The sequence below is a fragment of the Manis javanica genome, chromosome 15, assembly GCF_040802235.1.
Source record: "Manis javanica isolate MJ-LG chromosome 15, MJ_LKY, whole genome shotgun sequence".
NCBI lineage: Eukaryota > Metazoa > Chordata > Mammalia > Pholidota > Manidae > Manis > Manis javanica.
This window is the reverse complement of record NC_133170.1, coordinates 39,315,683-39,336,246: the sequence shown is the minus strand read 5'-3', so window position 1 is coordinate 39,336,246 and position 20,564 is coordinate 39,315,683. Positions and strand designations below refer to the sequence as shown.

General features: G+C 38.0%; 2 protein-coding genes across 5 annotated transcripts in view; one reads left to right on the top strand and one right to left on the bottom strand.

Annotated features, from left to right (window-relative positions):
• The window catches only part of BTD (biotinidase), a 57,962-nt gene extending 52,965 nt beyond the window's left edge, over positions 1-4,997 (bottom strand). For 2 of the 3 annotated variants that reach the window (XM_036995305.2, XM_073223464.1), the window contains exon 1: positions 4,865-4,977. The gene's annotated coding sequence lies outside the window, so the exon portion shown is untranslated. Of the gene's footprint in view, positions 1-4,864 lie in introns of all 3 variants that reach the window. The other variant, XM_036995309.2, reaches the window with a different exon arrangement.
• A 38-nt stretch (positions 4,998-5,035) lies between these two features.
• HACL1 (2-hydroxyacyl-CoA lyase 1) overlaps positions 5,036-20,564 on the top strand; it is a 36,151-nt gene continuing 20,622 nt past the window's right edge. Inside the window, exons 1-8 of one of the 2 annotated variants that reach the window (XM_017650143.2) lie at positions 5,036-5,221; positions 5,363-5,467; positions 9,926-9,966; positions 10,568-10,648; positions 11,687-11,759; positions 13,709-13,786; positions 14,662-14,756; positions 16,299-16,411. In XM_017650143.2, coding sequence (XP_017505632.1) covers positions 5,138-5,221; positions 5,363-5,467; positions 9,926-9,966; positions 10,568-10,648; positions 11,687-11,759; positions 13,709-13,786; positions 14,662-14,756; positions 16,299-16,411 — 670 coding nt within the window. In that variant the 5' untranslated portion in view covers positions 5,036-5,137. The remainder of the gene's footprint in view (positions 5,222-5,362; positions 5,468-9,925; positions 9,967-10,567; positions 10,649-11,686; positions 11,760-13,708; positions 13,787-14,661; positions 14,757-16,298; positions 16,412-20,564) is intronic. The other variant, XM_036995288.1, reaches the window with a different exon arrangement.

The following is a 20,564-nucleotide window of genomic DNA, read 5'->3' as shown; positions in this document are numbered from 1 at the left end:
AAAGTAAACATCCTTATAAGTGATTCAATGATTGCTGATGCCACATTATCCCAAATTTGCTTTATAAAGAAACAATCTTTGAAGGCAAAGCTACAACAGTTCTGTTTCTGCCCCTTAATGCTCCCTGGTTCAGTTCTCTATCTTACTGGCATTAAAATGCAGAGAAAAGGTAAAGGTGTTGTTCACCCATGCCAAGGGCTGGTATCCAATGTTGCTCTAGTTCACATTGTTGGAGTAGGTAGAGAGCTAGACATACACAGGAAAAGGGAGGAGTACTTTGGTCAGATGCTTGCTTACATTCTACACATTCTGTATAAGCTGTTCCTGTGGGAGGGTGGGTGATAGTACAGATAACAGACTGGCCAAACTGGTTGGTTCCATAATGGAGAAGTTGACCCTGACTTCACCTCCAAATACATTATACACTCATTAACACAGTAAAATTCACCCCCTCCATCATTAACATAGTAAAAAGTCACACTTCCGAGGAGAAACAAATATAGTCAAAACCCCCCTGTCTAACATGAGGGTGGAGCAAGCCTGACTCCAGGAGGACTCCACCTGTTCCCTTTGAAACATCACCTCACTTAAGGAATCTTCACCTTTCTTCATATGAAAAAGGCTCCCTATTGTTCCCTCAGTGCAAACCCTGTGGGTCTGCCAGCAGACCAGCTCTCTGCATGTACTCTTGTCTTTCTCTGAACTTTATTGTCCAACTAAACTTAACGGTCAACCACATTTTTTCTGTGTCTGTTCTTGAATTCTTTCTTGAAGATGACCAAAGACCAGTCTCCTGTAACAACACGCTAACTGAGAAAAATTCCCAGGGCTTGTTCACTGGTAACAGGCATTAAATCTGTCCCTAATGGACTGATAATAAAACTGCTTTTCACTGGCTTTGCTTCAAGTCCATCTCTAAGCTTTGGTACTCTGCAGTCCATAAATTTGAGAAGCAAACAAAATCAATTTAACCTGTTTTATTCAAGGAACCATTTTACTATTTTATTTCCTGCTCTGTTTTTGTTGACATATTTCCTATGTCAAACACATAAAAGCTGACCACCATACTAGGGACAACTGAAAAGATTTGAGACAAAAGTACAGAAATTTCATTAACTCTGGAAGTCTCAAAATGGCCACCCTTGAAAAATTAAACTTTATTTCTCTATAATGCCATCTGTTAATTAAAACCAAGTTAAAGCTAAACAAAGTATGCATCACCACATCTCTTCTCCTTTGCTGTCCAGATTCAAGCTCAAGGTCAAAAGATAAACAAAAATTTTTGCCCTTTCCCTTAATGCCCTTTGGTGCCAAGACTAGATAGACCCCAACCCTCCTTTTTAGCATCACATAGTTTATGGGAATGAATGCACCCCTTTCAATATCTGCCTTCTTTACCTGTTTCCATCAGGATATAAAAACCATAGAATGACTTGGGCTTCTTAAAACATTTCTCCTATCCATGGGAGTAAATGTTTCCTGGCTTAAGTCCTCACCTAGCTCACAACTCCTTATTTCTCATTGACACCTACAGCACTTTCTTTTGTACAGAAACCACTTGCAACTCCAGAGAAAGGAAATCCCAGGGCAAAAACCTTCTAAAACTGAAATCAGTCAAAGGGAGAAATAAAGTTTAAAACCTGTTTATTGCTTACAAACTGCAGTCTGGGGCCATCTCTTTCCTGCTAGGGCAGAAGCAAGCAAGCCCTCCCCCTAACCTCTCTGGTTTAGCTAAGCCCTTGGTTGCCCAGGTAATTACCCATTGATATGGATATGAACTACTTTATCCACCCCTGAGGAACGCTTGTTGATATGCAGATGCACTAAAGCTAGGTGAGATATTCTGGAAATATTACAATTTTACCCACACCACTGTACAGTTTTAAGTGTTGTTTTTAAAAAATAGCATTCTACATAGATTCCCTTTTTTGCTGTTGCTTGCTTTTTGATACTCAATTTGTTTTCTCTTCATTTATTTCAGCCAATTTTATTTTCAGCCATATATTGCATCACAAATGTTCCTAATTCATCTCTTCAATTGAATACCAAATGATTCACATTTTGATAAAATGTTTGTGAGAATATTTCTCACAAGTTCAGCTAGTATAATGCTTTTAAGTAAGCACAAGAATTTTAGCATCCTTGATAGTTTACTGAAATTAAAATGTACTATCATAATTTAGGGGCCTCAGGAGTTACTTCCTGTAAAAGCTGCCTGTTTTAAATCTTTGGAGAGTGTATTTTCCCCAGGCGCTATATTTGCAGCTCTTACTAAATTACCTGGTTGCCTGGATATTCTCTTCATCCAGGTGGAATAAAGCCACTAAACAAATCTCTCATAATCTCAGGTCCAGAACCCACAAACAAAGTAATGGGTATGAAGATTCTTTGATGACTGGCTCTGCTCTTTGGAGAGCATGTTATCATTATTTCAGTCTTTTCTTTTAAAAAAAATAGACGTCTCCTTTGATGTACTCCTACCAATAAACAAACAAAAACAAACAAAATTCCAATAAAATACCCCACAAAGAAATTCTACGTCTGCCACCAAAGAAAGTAATAAAAACGTTGTGAATGCTTACAAAGTCTGCACAAGGGGCCTTGAATAAATCATAAAAGAATCCTTTAATCCTGTAATTACAAATGGATTGAAAGGAGTTGCTTCCCAAGCCTGCTAATGCTCAGGGCAAGGACTATCTTTACTTCTGCTGAATCATCAGACTCAGATAAACAGTGGAATGTACCCTGAACTGAAAGGTGTAAAGGTGAATGCAAGTTTAAACAGGCTCATTGATTTTCCCCTCTGCTGAAAGGCAGAAAACAGTTGAGAATTTATCCTTTCCAAAAACCAGTTAATCCCAATTCGTAGTTCAGTTTTCATCACATTTTATATTGAGGGATTCTGTCAGTGATTCTTTTGACTCACAAGTGGACACAAGGACCCATGAATGTACTACCATCTATATTGTGTGCCAATGTCAAACTGGCCTTGAACCTGTAAATCCAAATTAATCAACAGTATTACTTTGGCAACAGGCAATCATACATTTAGTTGATGTCTGTAGCATGAGTACAGAGCTAGTGTGGAGAAAGTGAAGGTTCCTATGGCCAGGATTCTCACCTGGCCCTGGTCGGCTAGCTCACTACACACGTGTGGGCGATACGTTGTTACTGACTCTATATAAAGAGCCCCGTCCAGTGCTCTGAGCTGCATGGCTGCAGGAGAGCAGAGGCTGGAGTGGTGGCAGCACCGAGGACAAGAGACTGAGATGGCTTGAGGGGGCTGAGAGGCCCAGAGGCAGTGACCGGCTTGCTGCATGCAGCCTTGCTCTGAGAGGATGGGATTCTAGTGATTGACCTGCCACAGTGGAATAAAGTTGGGTACAAACTCTTTCACCCCAAGAACGTTCCATTGTCATTTTTTCAGTCTCACTGAATTCATAGTGAGCTTGTCCAGGGCTGAAACCCATTGGCAAGACAGCTAGCAATTCTCAGGTTGGACTACAAATCAAAATTAGGTTGTAGCTTAAAAGGAATACAGGTGCCTAAATTGTCCTAAGACAATGATTCAGAAAATGTGTGGTAGAGCCCAAGCAATTATATTTTCAAAAAGCTTTCCGAGTGATGCTGATGCAGTGGGGGTGGAGACTGTCACACAGGTCCTGACATAAGAATACATTACAGGGTGCGGTGGGTTTGGTGCTTCTCACACAGGGACAGGAGACACAGGTGACTATTCAAATTCACACAAAGAAGTTTCTGCATCTTTCTGTAATGTCAAATTTTACTTGACAGGTAAGTAGTTTAAGATTTTAATTTGGGTAGGGGTTACACAGGTATTACCAATATTAAAACTCACTTAATATTTAAGATCCACACGTTTATTTTACCTCAATAAAAAAGTCATTTTTATATTAAAATATAGATACATTCTGGAGTAGAATGCACGATCTGCATTTATATTTTAGATGAATTCTGACACTTCAAAGAAACCTCCCTCTTGGGTGGGCTATCAGCTTCCTTAGGACAGGTTCCCACATGCAGGGAGGCAGCCATTTCACTCTCCCCTGCTTGGGGTTGGGATTAGGGCTTGAAATGCAGGGGGAAAGGCCTTTTGGGAGGGCCGGAGCCTACAGTTTGAAAATCTCTGGATTTAGAAATCCTTTCACAAATCTGTTCATTCATTTCATTAGCCATCACCCACCTCCCTCTCTTCTCTGTCTTTACCTTACACATATTACTGGTCTTTTTGCTTTCAAAACACTCCAAATTCTCAAAAAACGTAAGTTCCACTTTCTGTTGTGGAGATTTTATTAGTTCCTGAGCAGTTGGGTTAATGACCCTGAAGCCATGGCTCTGAAATCCCACTTTGCAAACATGTTTTTCACTCAAAAATGTGTTTATCAGCTGCAGGGCTAGTGGTGGACTGGAACTGAATCTAAGAATTATGAAAACCCACATTTCCTGACTTTGGAAGGACAAGAGTGGAGAGCTAGGTGTCTCCTTTGCTTGCCATCTCGGTGTCCTCATGCACATACGGGGGTAAAGGGTACACGTCCCCTTACGGATTTAATTAACTTAAACTGAACGGATTGCAAAGCCACAAAGTTATGAAAGCACAAATCAAAAAGCGTGTAAACTCAAACCTAGAACCCGAGGGGGCGGAGGGGGGGGGCGAAGGCACGACACCGCGCGCAGGAGACGAGTTGGCACAACGCCGGGCGGGCCAGCCCCCCTCCGCGGGGCCCTCTTGCCCCCCCGGCCCCCGGCCCCGGACGGTGCCCCGGCGCAACTCGCTCTCCGCGGCCCCGACGCGCGCGGGTCGGCGACCTCCGCCGGGCGCCTCCGGGGCTCAGCCTCTCACCTGCTCGGCGCAGGCCGCCGTCCAGCGAGTCCCGCCTCCTTCTGACACGACCCAGCGAATGGACCGGCCAGGCAGAGGGCTCGGTCCTGATTGGCGAAAAGGGGTTCACGTGCCCGCCGCCCGGGCGCGCACTTTGGCCCCGCTCCTCCCGGCGCAGAGGCTGGCGGCCGTCCTCCCGGCAGTCCGAGGCGGGGGCCTGCAGCCGGCGCGTGGCCGCCCCGGGGTTTCTTCGGCACGGTGCGACCGCGAGTGCCCTGGGCTCTCTCGTGGGAGATGTCTGACAGGAGTGCGGAGCGCGGCGACGGAAACGAGACGGTGTCTGGCGCTGAGGTTGTCGCCCAGGCCCTGAAAACGCAAGTACGGGCACCCGGCCGGGAGCGGAGGCTCCTACGGAAGCCGGCGGGGCAGACGCGTCGCCTTGGCGGCTGGGCTGGCGGTGGGCGGGGCAGAGGCGTCCCCTGGGATTCCCCGGGCGCTTACTCCCCGCTCTGTCCCCAGGATGTGGGGTACATGTTTGGCATCGTGGGCATCCCAGTGACCGAAGTAGCCGCCGCCGCCCAGAAGCTGGGCATCCGATACGTCGGGATGAGGAATGAGCAAGCGGTGAGTGTGGGCGCTCCTGGGAGTGATGGGTGTAACGGCGGACACTTGCTGCAGGCCCTCAGCTCTTACCGTTGTTCTGGTGCCTCACACATAAGTTACAGAGCCCTGGGGCAGGAACCATGTTAGTGTGCTTGGCAGGTGAGACGCCGAGGGTGAGTGACTCGCTGAGGCGGCAGCTGATGGTGGCAGATTCGGGGTTTGAGCCCCAGGGGATCTGGGTCTGGAGGCATGCTCCCAGCGCTGTGCTGTATCTGGACAGGCTCTGCCAAGTGCAGAGCGTCAGGATGCGAAGGTACACTTCCTGGTGTGAATCGGCCCCGTCTCCTTCCCTCTCGTAGGTATCTGTTAGTATGTGTCTGTTTCTGTGTATTGCCTGTCCAGTCTGATTTCCCTGTTAGGCTGTGAGCTCCAGGAGGGCAGGGACATTATTTCTTCTTGACATATCTGCATCTCCAGGGCCCAGGGCCTGCATGTGACAGGTGCTCAGGGAGTACCTGTGAAATGAATGGGTGAAGGCCAAGTGTCCTGTAGGTGGCCCTACAAGGTGAAGGACATCACAAATGGTAGAGCCATGGCTAGAACTCAGGTGTCTTAAATATCAGGCCAGTGCTCTTTCCACCACATCACTGCTTAACAGCTTCCTTAGAGGCTTATTTGGAAGCATGACCTTCAAAAGAATACATTTGTCAGCCCAGTCTCAGTGCTTCCCCTGTTAACCCAGCATTGACCTTCTTTTAGCAATTATGGCCTAAAAAATCAAGAATCCACTTCTGCAATGTCATATCCTGTCAGCCCATCTAAAACTTAACTCCTCTGCCTTCCATTCCCACTGCTGCTCTCTAATTCAAGCTCTGCCACCTCTTGCCCAGACAGCTGCGTTGACCTCCTAAAATGGTGCCCTTCCTCTGCTGTCAAATGTAGGCTCCCAGAGAGCAGGAATTAAGGTTTCTTGGTTATATCCCCACAGTGTCTGGCTTTGTTAGGACTTTTGCATGATATACTTGCTTTCTACATTTTTTATTTATCAGTGACATTATTAAGATTTGAGAGTTGTATTTTTTTTAGATCTTAAAATAACGTCTTGAGTTTGTGTTGTTTCTACCTTGTACTTTTCTTAGTTGGAACAACATTCTGTTCTTTTATCTGTGTGAAAATATGAAGCTATTGACCTACAAATGGAACTTACATTTTACTGCTTTTCTAGAGGTGGATTGTCTTGTGTCTTCTTCCCCAGCAAATATTTATTGAGTACATACTGTGTATCAGATACTGTGTACATAGCCTGTGGGCGATATAATGAAGGAATTCCATTTAATCTTGATCTTCAAGATCTTCATAGTCTGGGAAGACAGAGCAAGACACACAGGAAAAAACTTAGTATAAACTCATAATAGATATATGTGTAAGGAACAGTACATGGAAACGGTGACCAGTTCTTGTTGAGTGGGACACAGATTGCCCTTAGAAGCAATGTTTGTTTGTGCTATTCTATCACAATAACATAAAGGCCTAGTGGGATGTGAAACTGGATAGGTAGGCCAAGGGGAGGTTGTAGACAGTCTGCAGCTGGGAAAGGGGTAATGACTTTTCAGTAGGCATTGAGTGAGACTGTAAAGGTCTTTCCAAGTAGGTGGGAGACATAATTAGATTTTTAATTTAGAAAAATGATTTTCTTGGTAGTATAGTGTATGGGTTTTTATTTCAGTCCCTAAGCTTAGTTGAGGGCCTTGTTAGGTCCCAGGTGCTTTATTGGGCACTGGATATGCATATGAGTGATACACAGTTCCTGTCCTTAAGGGGCTTATAATCTAGCTGTGGAGATAGACACAAATAGACAATTTTATTATAATGTGGTAGGTGCTGTGATAGATATATCCAGAGTGCTATGGAAACCCAGAAAAGGGTACCCAACTCAGCCTAAGACTTCAGGGAAGGTTTCCTGGAGGAGATGATGCCTATCTTGAAGAATGAGTAGGCATAACCAGGTAGGAAGGAGAGGGCAAGCTCTTCTGGAGATGATTCCTAGTTTGAGCTTGCTTGACTGGATGGATCATAGTGCCACTGACCCAGATCGGGAATACAGAGAGAAGAGCTAATTTGGAAGGAAAAGGTAATAAATTCAAATCTAGACATGATGAGTTTGAGGTGCCTGTAGGACATTCCCAGCACATAGGTCCCTGAGTCAGCCTGACTTTGCAGTAGTCAAAGACTTCACTAGTGCCTGAACAAAAGGGTAAAGACAGGATGGTTAAGAGAGAATGTGAGAACTGGTTCAGAAGCCATTCTAGAGGCTGTAGACGGCTTGGCATGTTCATACTACAGAGAAAGGTGCAGTTCGGTTGTGACTTGATTGTCTTCATGAGATCCTGAGAGTAATCAAGACATATGCTAACCAGTATTCCAGGAAATAGGCAGACTGTTAGGAATTTGTTACTGAGAGCCTACTGTGTACAGGCAATATTGTGAGTGTTTTACATGTATTAACTGATTTCACCCTCACAGCAGTCTGTGAATCCTGTTCATTTTATAGATGAGGAAGCTAGGGTCCAGAATAACTTGCCAAAATTTCACAGCAGAAAGTAGGGGAGCTGGGATTTAATCAAAGGAGGTTGGTTCCAGAGTTTCCTTTCTTAAGTATTACAAACATTGGTCTGCCTGTAAATGGAGGTAGTTTGGTTAGAGAAATAGCTTTTTTTATTGTCTTAAAACCAGTTCCTGTTCAACTTTTGATATCTACACCAAAGGAATATAGTTGTTATATATTGTTTTGTATTTTGCATTCTGCAGCAATATTTCTTACCCTGCTTTAATAAGTGGACAGTGCTTCTATGTGTCCACATAAGTGTTCTTATCACAGCAGATATTATATATTTTATCCACTTGGATTTCTTAGTTGTTTTCTTAGTATTGTCCTTTGTGAATTTGGCCTTATAGACAAAAGGGAAAAGAGAGAAGGACCAATAGAGAATAGCAACACAGAAAAAGTACCTTTGTGGAACTTCTTAGTTGGGTGTATGGTAGTAATGCCAGTTAAGATTATGACTCATAAAAACTTATTTTCAATTTTTCACACCTTGTCCTTAACATGGATTTATGTAAGTTCAGTCTACCACATATAAAGTTGAATGAAAGTTGGAAAACACTCAATTTATTGTTATTTCTTAAAAATTGAGAAGAAATAACACTGAAAAAACGATGTTCCAAACTAAGAAAAAGTATTTGTTTGAGAGGGCATTTAGCATTTTTCCAGGTTGTCTTCTATTTGATTTAGCACCTCCCCTCTCTTCCTGTTATGAACTGAAGTGCAGTTTAAAAGTAAAGACCGTATACTGGTCACCAAGGAAATCTCAACAAATCTCCAAGGATTGAAAACATACAGTATAGGTAATCTGACCTTGTGGAAATAAACTAGAATTCAATAACAAAAAGATAACTAGAAAATCCCCAAACATTTGAAGATTAAATAACACATTTAATACTTTTTAAATATTTTTAAAGATTTATAAACTCAATAAACTTCAGGAGAGGCTGGTCAAGAATGAAAGGGAGAAAATACAAATTACTAATATCAGGAATGAAAAAGGACCCTAATTAACCAATGAGTTGAAGAACAAATCACAATGGAAAATAGGAATTATTTTGAATTGAATGATAATGAAAAGATGACATATCAAACTTGTAAGCTATAGCTAAAACAGTTTTTAGAGGAGATAGTTTTTTTGTTTATTAAGGTATCATTGATACACAATCTTATGAAGGTTTCACAAATGAGCAACATTGTGGTTACTACATTCACCCATATTATCAAGTCCCCCCCACACACCCCATTGCGTAGTCACTGTCCATCAGCGTAGTAAGATGCTCTAGAGTTGCTACTTGTCTTCTCTGTGCAATATAGAGGAGATAGTTTTAAGTGAATCTGTTAGTGATCAAAAACCAATACTCTAAACTTACGTTTTAACAAGCTAGAAAAAGAAAACCAAATTAAACCCAAAATGAAAGGAGAAAAATTGTAAGTACAAGAGCAAAAATCAGTGGAATAGAAAATAAATGAACAATAGAGAAAAATCAACAAAGCCACAAATTGATTCTTTGAAAAGATTAATAAGTTTGGTAAATACTTAGCAAGACTGCTGAAAAATAAGAGAGGAAACACAAATTACCACTATTAGAAATAAAAAAGGATATTCTTATTGATTCTGCAGATACTTAAGCAAGTATAAGAGGGTATTATTAATGAACTAGATGAGATGGACAAATTTTTTTAAAAACTATCAATTAGATTTGGTAACTAAACCATTATTTGAAATTTACAGGTAGAACATTATTTATTAAAATGGAAAGTATTCTACTTCCTCCTTTACCATTCAGTTCCAGTCTCTTACTTAATAGAATATTATATAAGTGCTCACTATAAGAATTCCAATATGCTTAAGTCTCAGTGTTTTTTCTTTGTAGGCTTGTTATGCTGCCTCTGCGATTGGATATCTGACAGGCAGGTAAATTAAAGTCTATGTGTTACTTCAGTTCTTCTGAAGGCTGTCTTAAACAGAGGTTCTTAAGAAACTACCTTGTAAATATAAAATGGCAAGCTGAATTATATGGAGATACCTTTTCCTTGAGTGCTTTAAACTTAGAAAGTCCCATCTAGGGTAAAGCATTCAAATTCGATTTTTAAAAATTGGGGCACAACATTACATTTCAGAATTACTTTTTGTCAGAGGTCAATTGACATTACATTTACTTATTAAGAAATTTAAAAAAAACACTTTCCATATAAGTGTACTCAGCATGAAACATTCGTTTCTGTATGCAGTTAAATTGATTTAGCCCAAATAGAACATCTTCAAAATATGAAGAGGTTGGTGAAATACAATATGAAAGTGATAGTTAACCTTATTTCTTATAGGAAGACTGATACAGTCTTCCTTGTTTTTTTCTAATTCAAAAAATATTCTAGTAATTGCTTTACTAATTATAGTATGGACTTATAAATCCTTTCTTTTAAGTCTGAGAAAGTAGCCTTGATTCACCCTAAGTCATGAATCAGGTAATGTATTTGATGTGCTTTTAATAAAACACATTACGTTTTGCTTCTAGGCCAGGAGTATGCCTTGTTGTTTCCGGCCCGGGTCTCATCCACGCGTTGGGTGGTATGGCAAATGCAAACATGAACTGTTGGTAATTAGACTGTTACTATTGAAAAAAATTTCCTTAAAAATGCCAATGCATGATATGTAGTAGAGCAACAACTGATCTGGGGTGGGAACACTTGGAATCAAGTGCTTGAGGGAATGGCTTAGAAAAAAAATGAATTAGGAAGAATATTAGGAAGAAAATAAAACATCAATAATTCCTTTACCTTGGGATAAAAACTGTTTGGAGTTTTCATAATTATTTGTCTCTATATATGTGAGTGGTGTATAATAGTTCTCTGTAAGTGAAGAATTATTTTTTAAAGATTCCTGCTCAATATGTAAGAATGTGTCTCGTTTTTCATCTTCATAATGACCAAGACAATTTAAATTCGTATATTAATTGAGTTTGCTTTATAAGCTGATGATTACTTATTCCTTGACATTGCCCTTAATCTCATCTCTGCTACTTTACCAATAAGAACAAGTTAAACGGGGTTATGTTCTAATGAATTTGTGAAATACTTAATCTTCCTAAAGGACATTGTTTTCTTTCTTGCCATGTTTCTTACAATTCCTTTTTTCCTTCCCTCCCTCCTAGTCTTCCTCTTTCTTCTCTACTTTCAGGTCTGATCTTTTTTGAGTAACTTTAGGTTTGCTGTATCTTTTTTCCTCCTTGAAGGATACAGATTTTATTAGTAAAGAATTTCTCTCATTCTGCCATTTCCAAATAGACTCAGTCAAGTGTAAAAAAAAAAAATTTCTGCTCTTAATCCCAAGAATAATAGGAAGGGGATAAACATTCATTTTCATATCAACATACCTGGAGGTTTAGCATCATCATTCCCAAGGGGAAGGATGGAGGAAAAACATACAACTGTGCATTTCAGACTTTCCTGAAATTGAAGAAGAGTTCTTAACATCAGTTTGCTTTGTAAATCTTCTTTAATGTGCAGTTTTTAAGGGAAAATGTAATTCTTTCTCTTTTTTTAAACACTCAGTAAGTGTTATTCATTGGACACTGTGGAGTATTTTACATGTTGATACCATTCATAATTCTCTTTTTAAAAAATGAACATTTCAGGCCCTTGATTGTGATTGGTGGTTCCTCTGAAAGAAGTCAGGAAACAATGGGTGCCTTCCAGGAGTTTCCTCAGGTACCCACTCTAAATTTTTCTTTTCATAAGTATAATCATTAAGATTTATGGAGAAGAAAGAAAAACTCCTATCTGCAAAATAAACAAAATAAAATAGAGCTACCTGAGGTAATTTAAAGGTAACTTTTCTCAACTAAAAGACAATCTCAGCTCCTAAGAAAACTTAGGCTCTGCTTAGGAGTACTCTTCTAAGAAACCCACCTTTTTGACAGGCTATGAAACTCTGAAAAATAACTTCTTTAAAAAGTCAAGATATAGGAATAAAAAATGGTTTGGAACTAGGCCACTCAGACTTCAAAGTAAGTAGTAAAAAGTTATAAGTAGTAAAAAATTGAGAGGAGAAATCTTATTTAAAATGAGTATCATTATGGACCTAGAGGGTATTTTGCTAAGTCAGACAGAAAAAGACAAATACCATATGATTTCATTTACATGTAAAATCTAAAAAACAAACAAAACAGATATACTCATAGTTCTGAAGAGCAGACTGGTAGTTGCTGTAGGAGAGGGAAATCAGGTGAAATAGGTGAAGGAGGAAAGTTAATGAGAATATTTGATATATTGATCTGGGTGATGGTTACATGAGTTATATTCATATAAATGTCGAAATTCATCTAGCTGAACACTAAGATTTGTACATTTTATTGTATGTACCTCAATATAAAAAATAAGGTTTTTTAAATAAAAGCAGAAAATGATTCAGTAGACTCTGGACAAGTTCATTTATTTTATTACTGAAGAAAAGTATTTAAAATTTTTTGATAAACTTAAAAGAATTCGTCAACAAAATGCTAATTTTAAGAATAGTAGAAAGCAAATAGGTAAGAGTGAATGATTAACACTTAAGACATGAATATATTTGAGCATTTAAGCACAAAGTTATGAGCAAAGTTAAAACCATTAGGCAAAGTGTTGGTAAATTGGGAATGATTGTGAAAACTTCAAAATATAAACATAGGATATTATATATGATTTAAACTAATATAAAGTAGTAGATCTTGATATATGTTGATGCAAAAGCTACATTTTTACACTATTGAAGGGAATTGAAGTTTTACTTAGTTAATGGTAAAGAATAACAATTATTTTAAAATGCTGCTCTATTTAAAAAGTAGAGCAGATAACTTATTTAAAAGGAAATTTAAGGTTACTACAAAAACTGTGGATGAAAGAGAAAGCAGAGGATAATGTTCATTACAAATATTTTTGCCTAAAAGGAAAATAGAAGTTTATTAGATGAAATTAAAAATTTGAAGAGAAACATAATTGATTTGATTTAAAATCCAACTATCTGTTTCTTGTGGAAATACTTTATATGACATGACCAAGAACAGACTGAAGATTGTAATTCTATCATGCTTGTGGGACTAAGATTTCCAGCTGCTTCACCGATTTAAAAGAATATCAAGAGAAACAGTTTCTGTATAATGTTTCAGAGAACAATAAACCATGAAAACTTAACACTATTGAATTTATATGTCCCAAACAGCATAGCAAAAAAATATGTAACAGGCAGAAGTATAAGTGTAGATTGTAATTGTAATAAGATGTAGCAGATAAAATTGTATATTCCTGGCTGTGAAATTTTTGGGTCAAAGGATATGCTCATTTAAATTTTTAGTTGTCAGCTTGGCTTCCCATTTATACTCTGACCAACAGTTAATGAGAGTGTCTGTTTCCCTGTTGTAGATACTGAGTTTTATTTAACTTTTTCATTTTTGCCAATCTGAAGTATGAAAATGGCATCTTGTTTTGATTTGCTTCTTGACTCACACTAAGGCAGAAATTTGATTGTGCTTGCACAGACTTTTAAGAAACAGTCCAGTTAATGTATTTTCTCCTCTTTTTTCTAAGTATAATAGAAAGTAATGACTTGACATTTTGTCTTCCTTCAGAAGAGGAATATGACCTGTGAGCTCAATTTTAAGTGATGCTCTTTTTGCATATAGGTTGAAGCTTGTAGATTATATAGCAAGTTCTCTGCCCGGCCGAGCAGTGTAGAAGCTATTCCTTCTATTATTGAAAAGGTAAAGTATTCAATTACAGGCTCTCCAAATAAACTGGTTTTTCTCAGTTACTCATACCTGTGTTTTTTTTTGTTCTCAATAGAATGAGTAACAATTTGGAATATTCTCAGGCAGTTAAAAATGATATTTAAGTTAGAGATATTTATGCTTTAACATTTGCTGCCATTATATTTGATAATAAAAACATATATAAAAACTAAGTTTATTTTTGAGATAAGATAAACAAAAAAAAATAAAATTATTTTGTTAAAAGTTTCCCTTTAATTAAAACAATGTCTTTAATTATGGAAAAGTAGGAAGAATACACTGAAACTCTCTCTAGGTACCCTTTCTCTTATACTTTTGCAAAAGATTATTTTTGAAAATTAGTACTAATGCACAGAAGACCATCTCTTAGTTGATTAAACAGCATATTATAAATTAATTTTAGTTAACAAACATTTATATGTGAGGTTATATTTGAGCTGTTTCAAAACCATGTGTTCTAGAAACCATTTGACACATTACAACATCAGTTTCTGATGTTTGCCAAATCATTAGGATTATGAAGCAGGTCAAAGTACATGTCACAGAGTACAAACTTAGCAGGGAAAAGCCTAGTGAATAATTTCTAAGATTAAAGTATAATAGAACATGAATTTTTAAGCCCTAAGTGAGTATTTTCTTTATCTTTTTTAAAATAAAATATCTTTAAAAATGTATAGAATCAATAGGGGGCTTTACAATTTTAATTAAAACTGTTTATTTCTCCAAATAAGGATGTCCAGAGAAGTTAAAATAGTGTTCATTTCAGAATTTTAAATTATCTTTGAACAGAATATGATAATAAGGATTGAGATTTTGAAAATATTTTCTTGTATTTGTAATAAATTAAGGCAGTGAGAAGCAGTATTTATGGTCGTCCAGGTGCTTGCTATGTGGACATATCTGCAGATTTTGTGAACCTCCAAGTGAATGTGAATTCTATAAAGTGAGTAATAGTTATACTGGAGCTTTTTCTAATTGTGTAATCATAATGTTTATCTTTTTAAAAGAATTTACCTAGCAGTTTATAGGTTAATCTTCATTTGTCTTAACTTTTTTGACAGTTCAGTGGTTAAACTAAATCATAGCCAAAGAGCTTAAATTTTCTTAATTAAAATGGTAATATTTAGTAATTATTAGGGGCTTGATTACTAAATCAAATACTTGGAGCTTCCTGAACTCCTCATTTGAAATTATTCTTCCAGTAGCCACAAATAATGTATGCTCATTATTTGGAGTCTTCATAATATAAACCAAGAGATGAAGTAACTTGAAAAATTATTAGGACTCAGCATAAAAAATTTTGTCTGTCACTTTTCCCTGTGATTTAAAAATATTCTAACACAGATGTTACTGTAATTTGCCATGTTCCCTTATTCCTGAAATAAACACTGAGTGAATGAAAAATACAAGAAACATTTTTCACTGGTATCTAAGTCACGCTTGGTAAGGATAGCACTTGGGTTAATGCATCATCCTGAGTACCAGGTAACACATCCCTGCTGTTGTGGAGACAGTGGGCATTTCTGTGTACTTAGTATACCAAGGAGTGGTTTCTGTCTGCTAAAGTCAGACAAAAAATTCATACACTGTACAGAATTCCTGAATGTGATAATCAGAACAGTATTACTGGGGGGAAGGAGGGACAGATAAGCCTTAGGTTAAGCCTGTCAGTCTTCTTTAAAATTTTTGTAAAGATTGAATGTCTTTTTTTTATGTTCAAGTTTTGTATAGTATGATGTTTATTAATTAGAATAAGTGAAATAAAGCACTGAGGACTTGATGTCCAGAAATAAACTTAACTATCACAATTCCAATATTTCTTTTACTAATGCATATTGTGGTAGTAAAATATTCACTTATACAGTGAGTGGAAATATAGTGAGGAACTTGAAAGCATGGAGACCGAATGACCTAGTTCAGTCCAGTCTCTGCCACATGCCATCTGAAGACCGTGGGCAAGTTACTTACTGAGTTTTTTCCCCAGTGGTGAAATGGAGATAACAATAGCATCTAACCTCATGGTTCTGAAAACTAACATTAAATGGCACATAGTAAGTATTAAGTATTAGCTCTTAGTATGTTTTTTACTAACATTACAACAACAGCTACTGCTACAGTGTGAAGCCGTTAACTCAAAATTTGTGTCCATGAATTATTCATTTGACTGACTAGTAGGTAGCATCAGAGAATAACTGTTAATCTAGAAATGATAAGGCTATTATGGTTATATAGAAGAAAGTCTTTATTTTTTAGACATGCATGGAGAAGTTTATAAGTCTTGATGACTAATTTACTTTAAAATGTTTCAGGGAAAAAATTTATATGCATATCTGTATGGATTGCGTGAAGCAAATGTGGTAAAATTATATTGTTCAATCTATATGGAGTTTATTGCACTACTTTTTCTATTTCTACCTTTTTATATATTTTCACAATAAAAAATTTTAGAGTTGGCTACTTTTAATTGACCTAATCGTATTTACAGGTACGTGGAGTGCTGCATGCCACCTCCTGTTAGTATGGCAGCAACCTCTGCTGTGTGTCTGGCAGCATCTGTTATTAGGAGTGCCAAACAGCCCCTAATTATCATCGGGAAAGGTAGCTATGAATGGAACTCTAAATCTTGCTAGGCTTTCAGAAGAATGCTGATTGTGTTTTTTTTTTATTGAAGTATAGTTGATATACAATAATATATTGGTTTCAAGTATACAACATAGTGATTCGACAGTTCTCTACATTATTAAGTGTTCACCCTAGTAAGTGTAGTTACTATCTGTCAACATTGAAAGATGTTATAGAATTATTGACTATGTTCTCTATGCTGTACTTCCAACCCCTGATGATTAGTAATGTTGAGCATCTTTTCATATGCCTGTTGGCCATCTCTGTGTCTTTGGAAAAATGTCTATTCAGGTCCTCTGCCCATTTTTTAATTGAGTTAATTTTTTAATTTTTTGGTTTGAGTTGTGTGATTTCTTCATTTGGATATTAACCCCTTATTGGATATATCATTTGCAAATATATTCTCCCATATCATAAGTTGCATCATTTTGTTGATGGTTTCATGTCTTATATTTAGGTTTTTAATCCAGAGTTTACTTTTGTGTATAGTGTTAGTGATTCAGTTTCATTCTCTTGCATGTAGCTGTCCAGTTTTCCCAACACCAGTTACTGAAGAGGCTGTCTTTTCCCCATTGTATGTTCTTGCCTCCTTTATCATGTATAAATTAACCATATATGTGTGGGTTTACTTCTGGACTCTATTCTATTCCATCAATCTTTGTGACTATTCTTGTGCCAGTACCATATTGTATTTATCACTGTTGCTTTGTAATTTAGCTTGAAATCAGGGAGCAGGATACCCCCAGCTTTGTTCTTTCTCAAGATTGCTTTAGCTATTTGGGGTTTCCTGTGGTTCCATATAAATTTTAGGATTATTTGCTCTAATTCATAGAAAATGCCATTGGAATTTTTTTTTTTTTTTTTTTTTTTTTGAGTTTTGAGATTTCTTTATTTATTCCTGATAAAAGTCCTTTATCACATATATGCTTTGCAAATATTCTCCTAGTCTGTGGCTTGTCATTTAATTTCTTTAACAGTGTCTTTCAAATAGCAGAAATCCTTAATTTTGATGAAGTATGTTTTTTCAATTTTTTCTTTTTTTTTTTTTTTTTTTTTTTGAGAGGGCATCTCTCATATTTATTGATCAAATGGTTGTTAACAACAATAAAATTCAGTATAGGGGGGTCAATGCTCAATGTACAATCATTAATCCATCTCAAGCCTAATTCTCGTCAGTCTCCAATCTTCTGAAGCATAACGAACAAGTTCTTACATGGTGAACGAATTCTTACAGAGTGAATAAATTCTTACATGGTGAACAGTACAAGGGCATTCATCACAGAAACTTTCGGTTTTGATCATGCAATATGACCTATAAACCATCAGGTCAAATATGAATATTCATTTGATTTTTGTACTTGATTTATATGTTGATCCCACATTTCTCCTATTATTATTATTATTTTTATTTTTAATAAAATGCTGAAGTGGTAGGTAGATGCAAGATAAAGGTAGAAAACATAGTTTAGTGCTGTAAGAAGGCAAATGTAGATGATCAGATGATCAGGTGTGTGCCTATGGACTAAGTATTAATCCAGGCTAGACAAGGGCAGCAAGACATCCACGGATGCAGAAGATTTCTCTCAAAGCAGGGGGGGTGAGGTTCTGAGCCTCACCTCTGTTGATCCCCAAATTCTCACCTGATGGCCCCCCTGCGACTGTGCCTGTCTTAGGTTGTTCCTCCCTTGAGGAATCTTACCCGTCTCTGGCTAACCAGTCATCTTCCGGGGCCATACAGGGAAATGTAAAGTTGGTAAGTGAGAGAGAAGCCATATTGTTTGCAAAGGTTAGCTTTTAACTTCTTTGCAGATTTATGCCCTGTGGCTTCTATGCCCAGCACTTGTCTCGAGGTATCTTTACCACCTGGAGGAATTATGATACTCGGTAAATTCGATATGAGGCACGAATTCTATTTAAGGTTTGTAATTAGGAAGGAAGAAGAAAAGCTATAGATGTAGCATATGAAGGAAACTTGGGAGGATTGATTATTTCTTTGACATATCTTCTTGTATAGTACCTTAAGTATGTACAGGTTTTAAACTACTAACTAATTTGCACACACATATTAACATAATAGGAATACGGTGACATAAACAAAGCAAATCTATAATTACCAGCCATCTCCAGTGAAGCCAAGAAAACCATTTAGGCACCCTAGGCATTTGTGAAAATTTATCTATGATATGATGGATATTTTCGAACTGTACTTGAACCATCAGACAAATTAAAGCAGCCCATTTCTGGGATCTGTTCACATCCCATATGTTCTTTTAACCATAGATAGTCTATAGTCATGAGATTTTGGGGTGCTACAACTTGCACCCCTCCCAACTCCTGGTTGAGTTCCAACAGTACAGATCCAGTCAAATTCGTTGTCTCACTGTATGCACATGCCAGCCTAGACATCTCCCTCCTCCTTCTTATGGCAAGTCCAGGAGACGGTGGGCTGGATGCAGCCACAACCGCAGCATCGTCCGGATCCCTGTGGAGGCTTTTTGATGATCATCCCCCGGCACGAGTCCTCCAGAGAGTGCTGATGCCGGAAGCTCCTCCTCATATCGTATCTTAGTTCATTTTCTGGGTATCCAAGCTAGGCCTTGATCTTCTGCCTAGAAACAAACAGACCCTTTGCCCACACTTTGACATGCCCTCTATACCACTGTGCAGAACTCATTGGAGGTCAGCACACAGTAACTGCTTTTTTTTTTTTTTTTTTAATTAAGAGAAAGGAATATTATCAGAAAAGAGTACCTCCATAGCTGATCATCTGACACCCTTTAAGTGATCAACATTAAGGATATTTAAAGCATGCGTTGATCTTTGATTTACCAATAGTTTTATCCTGTTAAGGAGTAATCCCCCTTTTCTTTCTTTCTTTCTTTTTTTTTTTAAATTTTTAATCTACACTTACCTGAAGAATACTATGTTTACTATGCTCTCCCCTATATCAGGTCCCCCCTAACAACCACATTACGGTTACTGTCCATCAGCTTAGCAAAATGTGGTAGAGTCACTACTTGTCCTCTCTGTGTTGTGCAGCCCACCCTCCCCTTTCTCCCTCCCCCCCATGCATGCTAATCTTAATACCCCCCTTCTTCTTCCCCCCCCTTATCCCTCCCTGCCCACCCATCCTCCCCAGTTCCTTTCCCTTTGGTACCTGTTAGTCCATTTTTGGGTTCTGTAATTCTGCTGCTGTTTTGTTCCTTCAGTTTTTCCTTTGTTCCTATACTCCTCAGATGAGTGAAATCATTTGGTATTTCTCTTTCTCCGCTTGGCTTATTTCACTGAGCATAATACTCTCCAGCTCCATCCATGTTGCTGCAAATGGTTGGATTTTTCCACTTCTTATGGCTGAGTAGTATTCCATTGTGTATATGTACCACATCTTCTTTATCCATTCATCTACAGATGGACATTTAGGTTGCTTCCAATTCTTGGCTATTGTAAATAGTGCTGCGATAAACATAGGAGTGCATCTGTCTTTCTCAAACTTGATTGCTGCGTTCTTAGGGTAAATTCCTAGGAGTGGAATTCCTGGGTCAAATGGTAGGTCTGTTTTGAGCATTTTGATGCACCTCCATACTGCTTTCCACAATGGTTGAACTAATTTACATTCCCACCAGCAGTGTAGGAGGGTTCCCCTTTCTCCACAGCCTCGCCAACATTTGTTGTTGTTTGTCTTTTGGATGGCAGCTATCCTTACTGGTGTGAGGTGATACCTCATTGTAGTTTTAATTTGCATTTCTCTGATAATTAGCGATGTGGAGCATCTTTTCATGTGTCTCTTGGCCATCTGTATTTCTTTTTTGGAGAACTGTCTGTTCAGTTCCTCTGCCCATTTTTTAATTGGGTTATTTGTTTTTTGTTTGTTGAGGCGTGTGAGCTCTTTATATATTCTGGACGTCAAGCCTTTATCAGATCTGTCATTTTCAAATATATTCTCCCATACTGTAGGGTTCCTTTTTGTTCTATTGATGGTGTCTTTCGCTGTACAGAAGCTTTTCAGCTTAATGTAGTCCCACTTGCTCATTTTTGCTGTTGTTTTCCTTGCCCGGGGAGATATGTTCAAGAAGAGATCACTCATGTTTATGTCTAAGAGGTTTTTGCCTATGTTTTTTTCCAAGAGTTT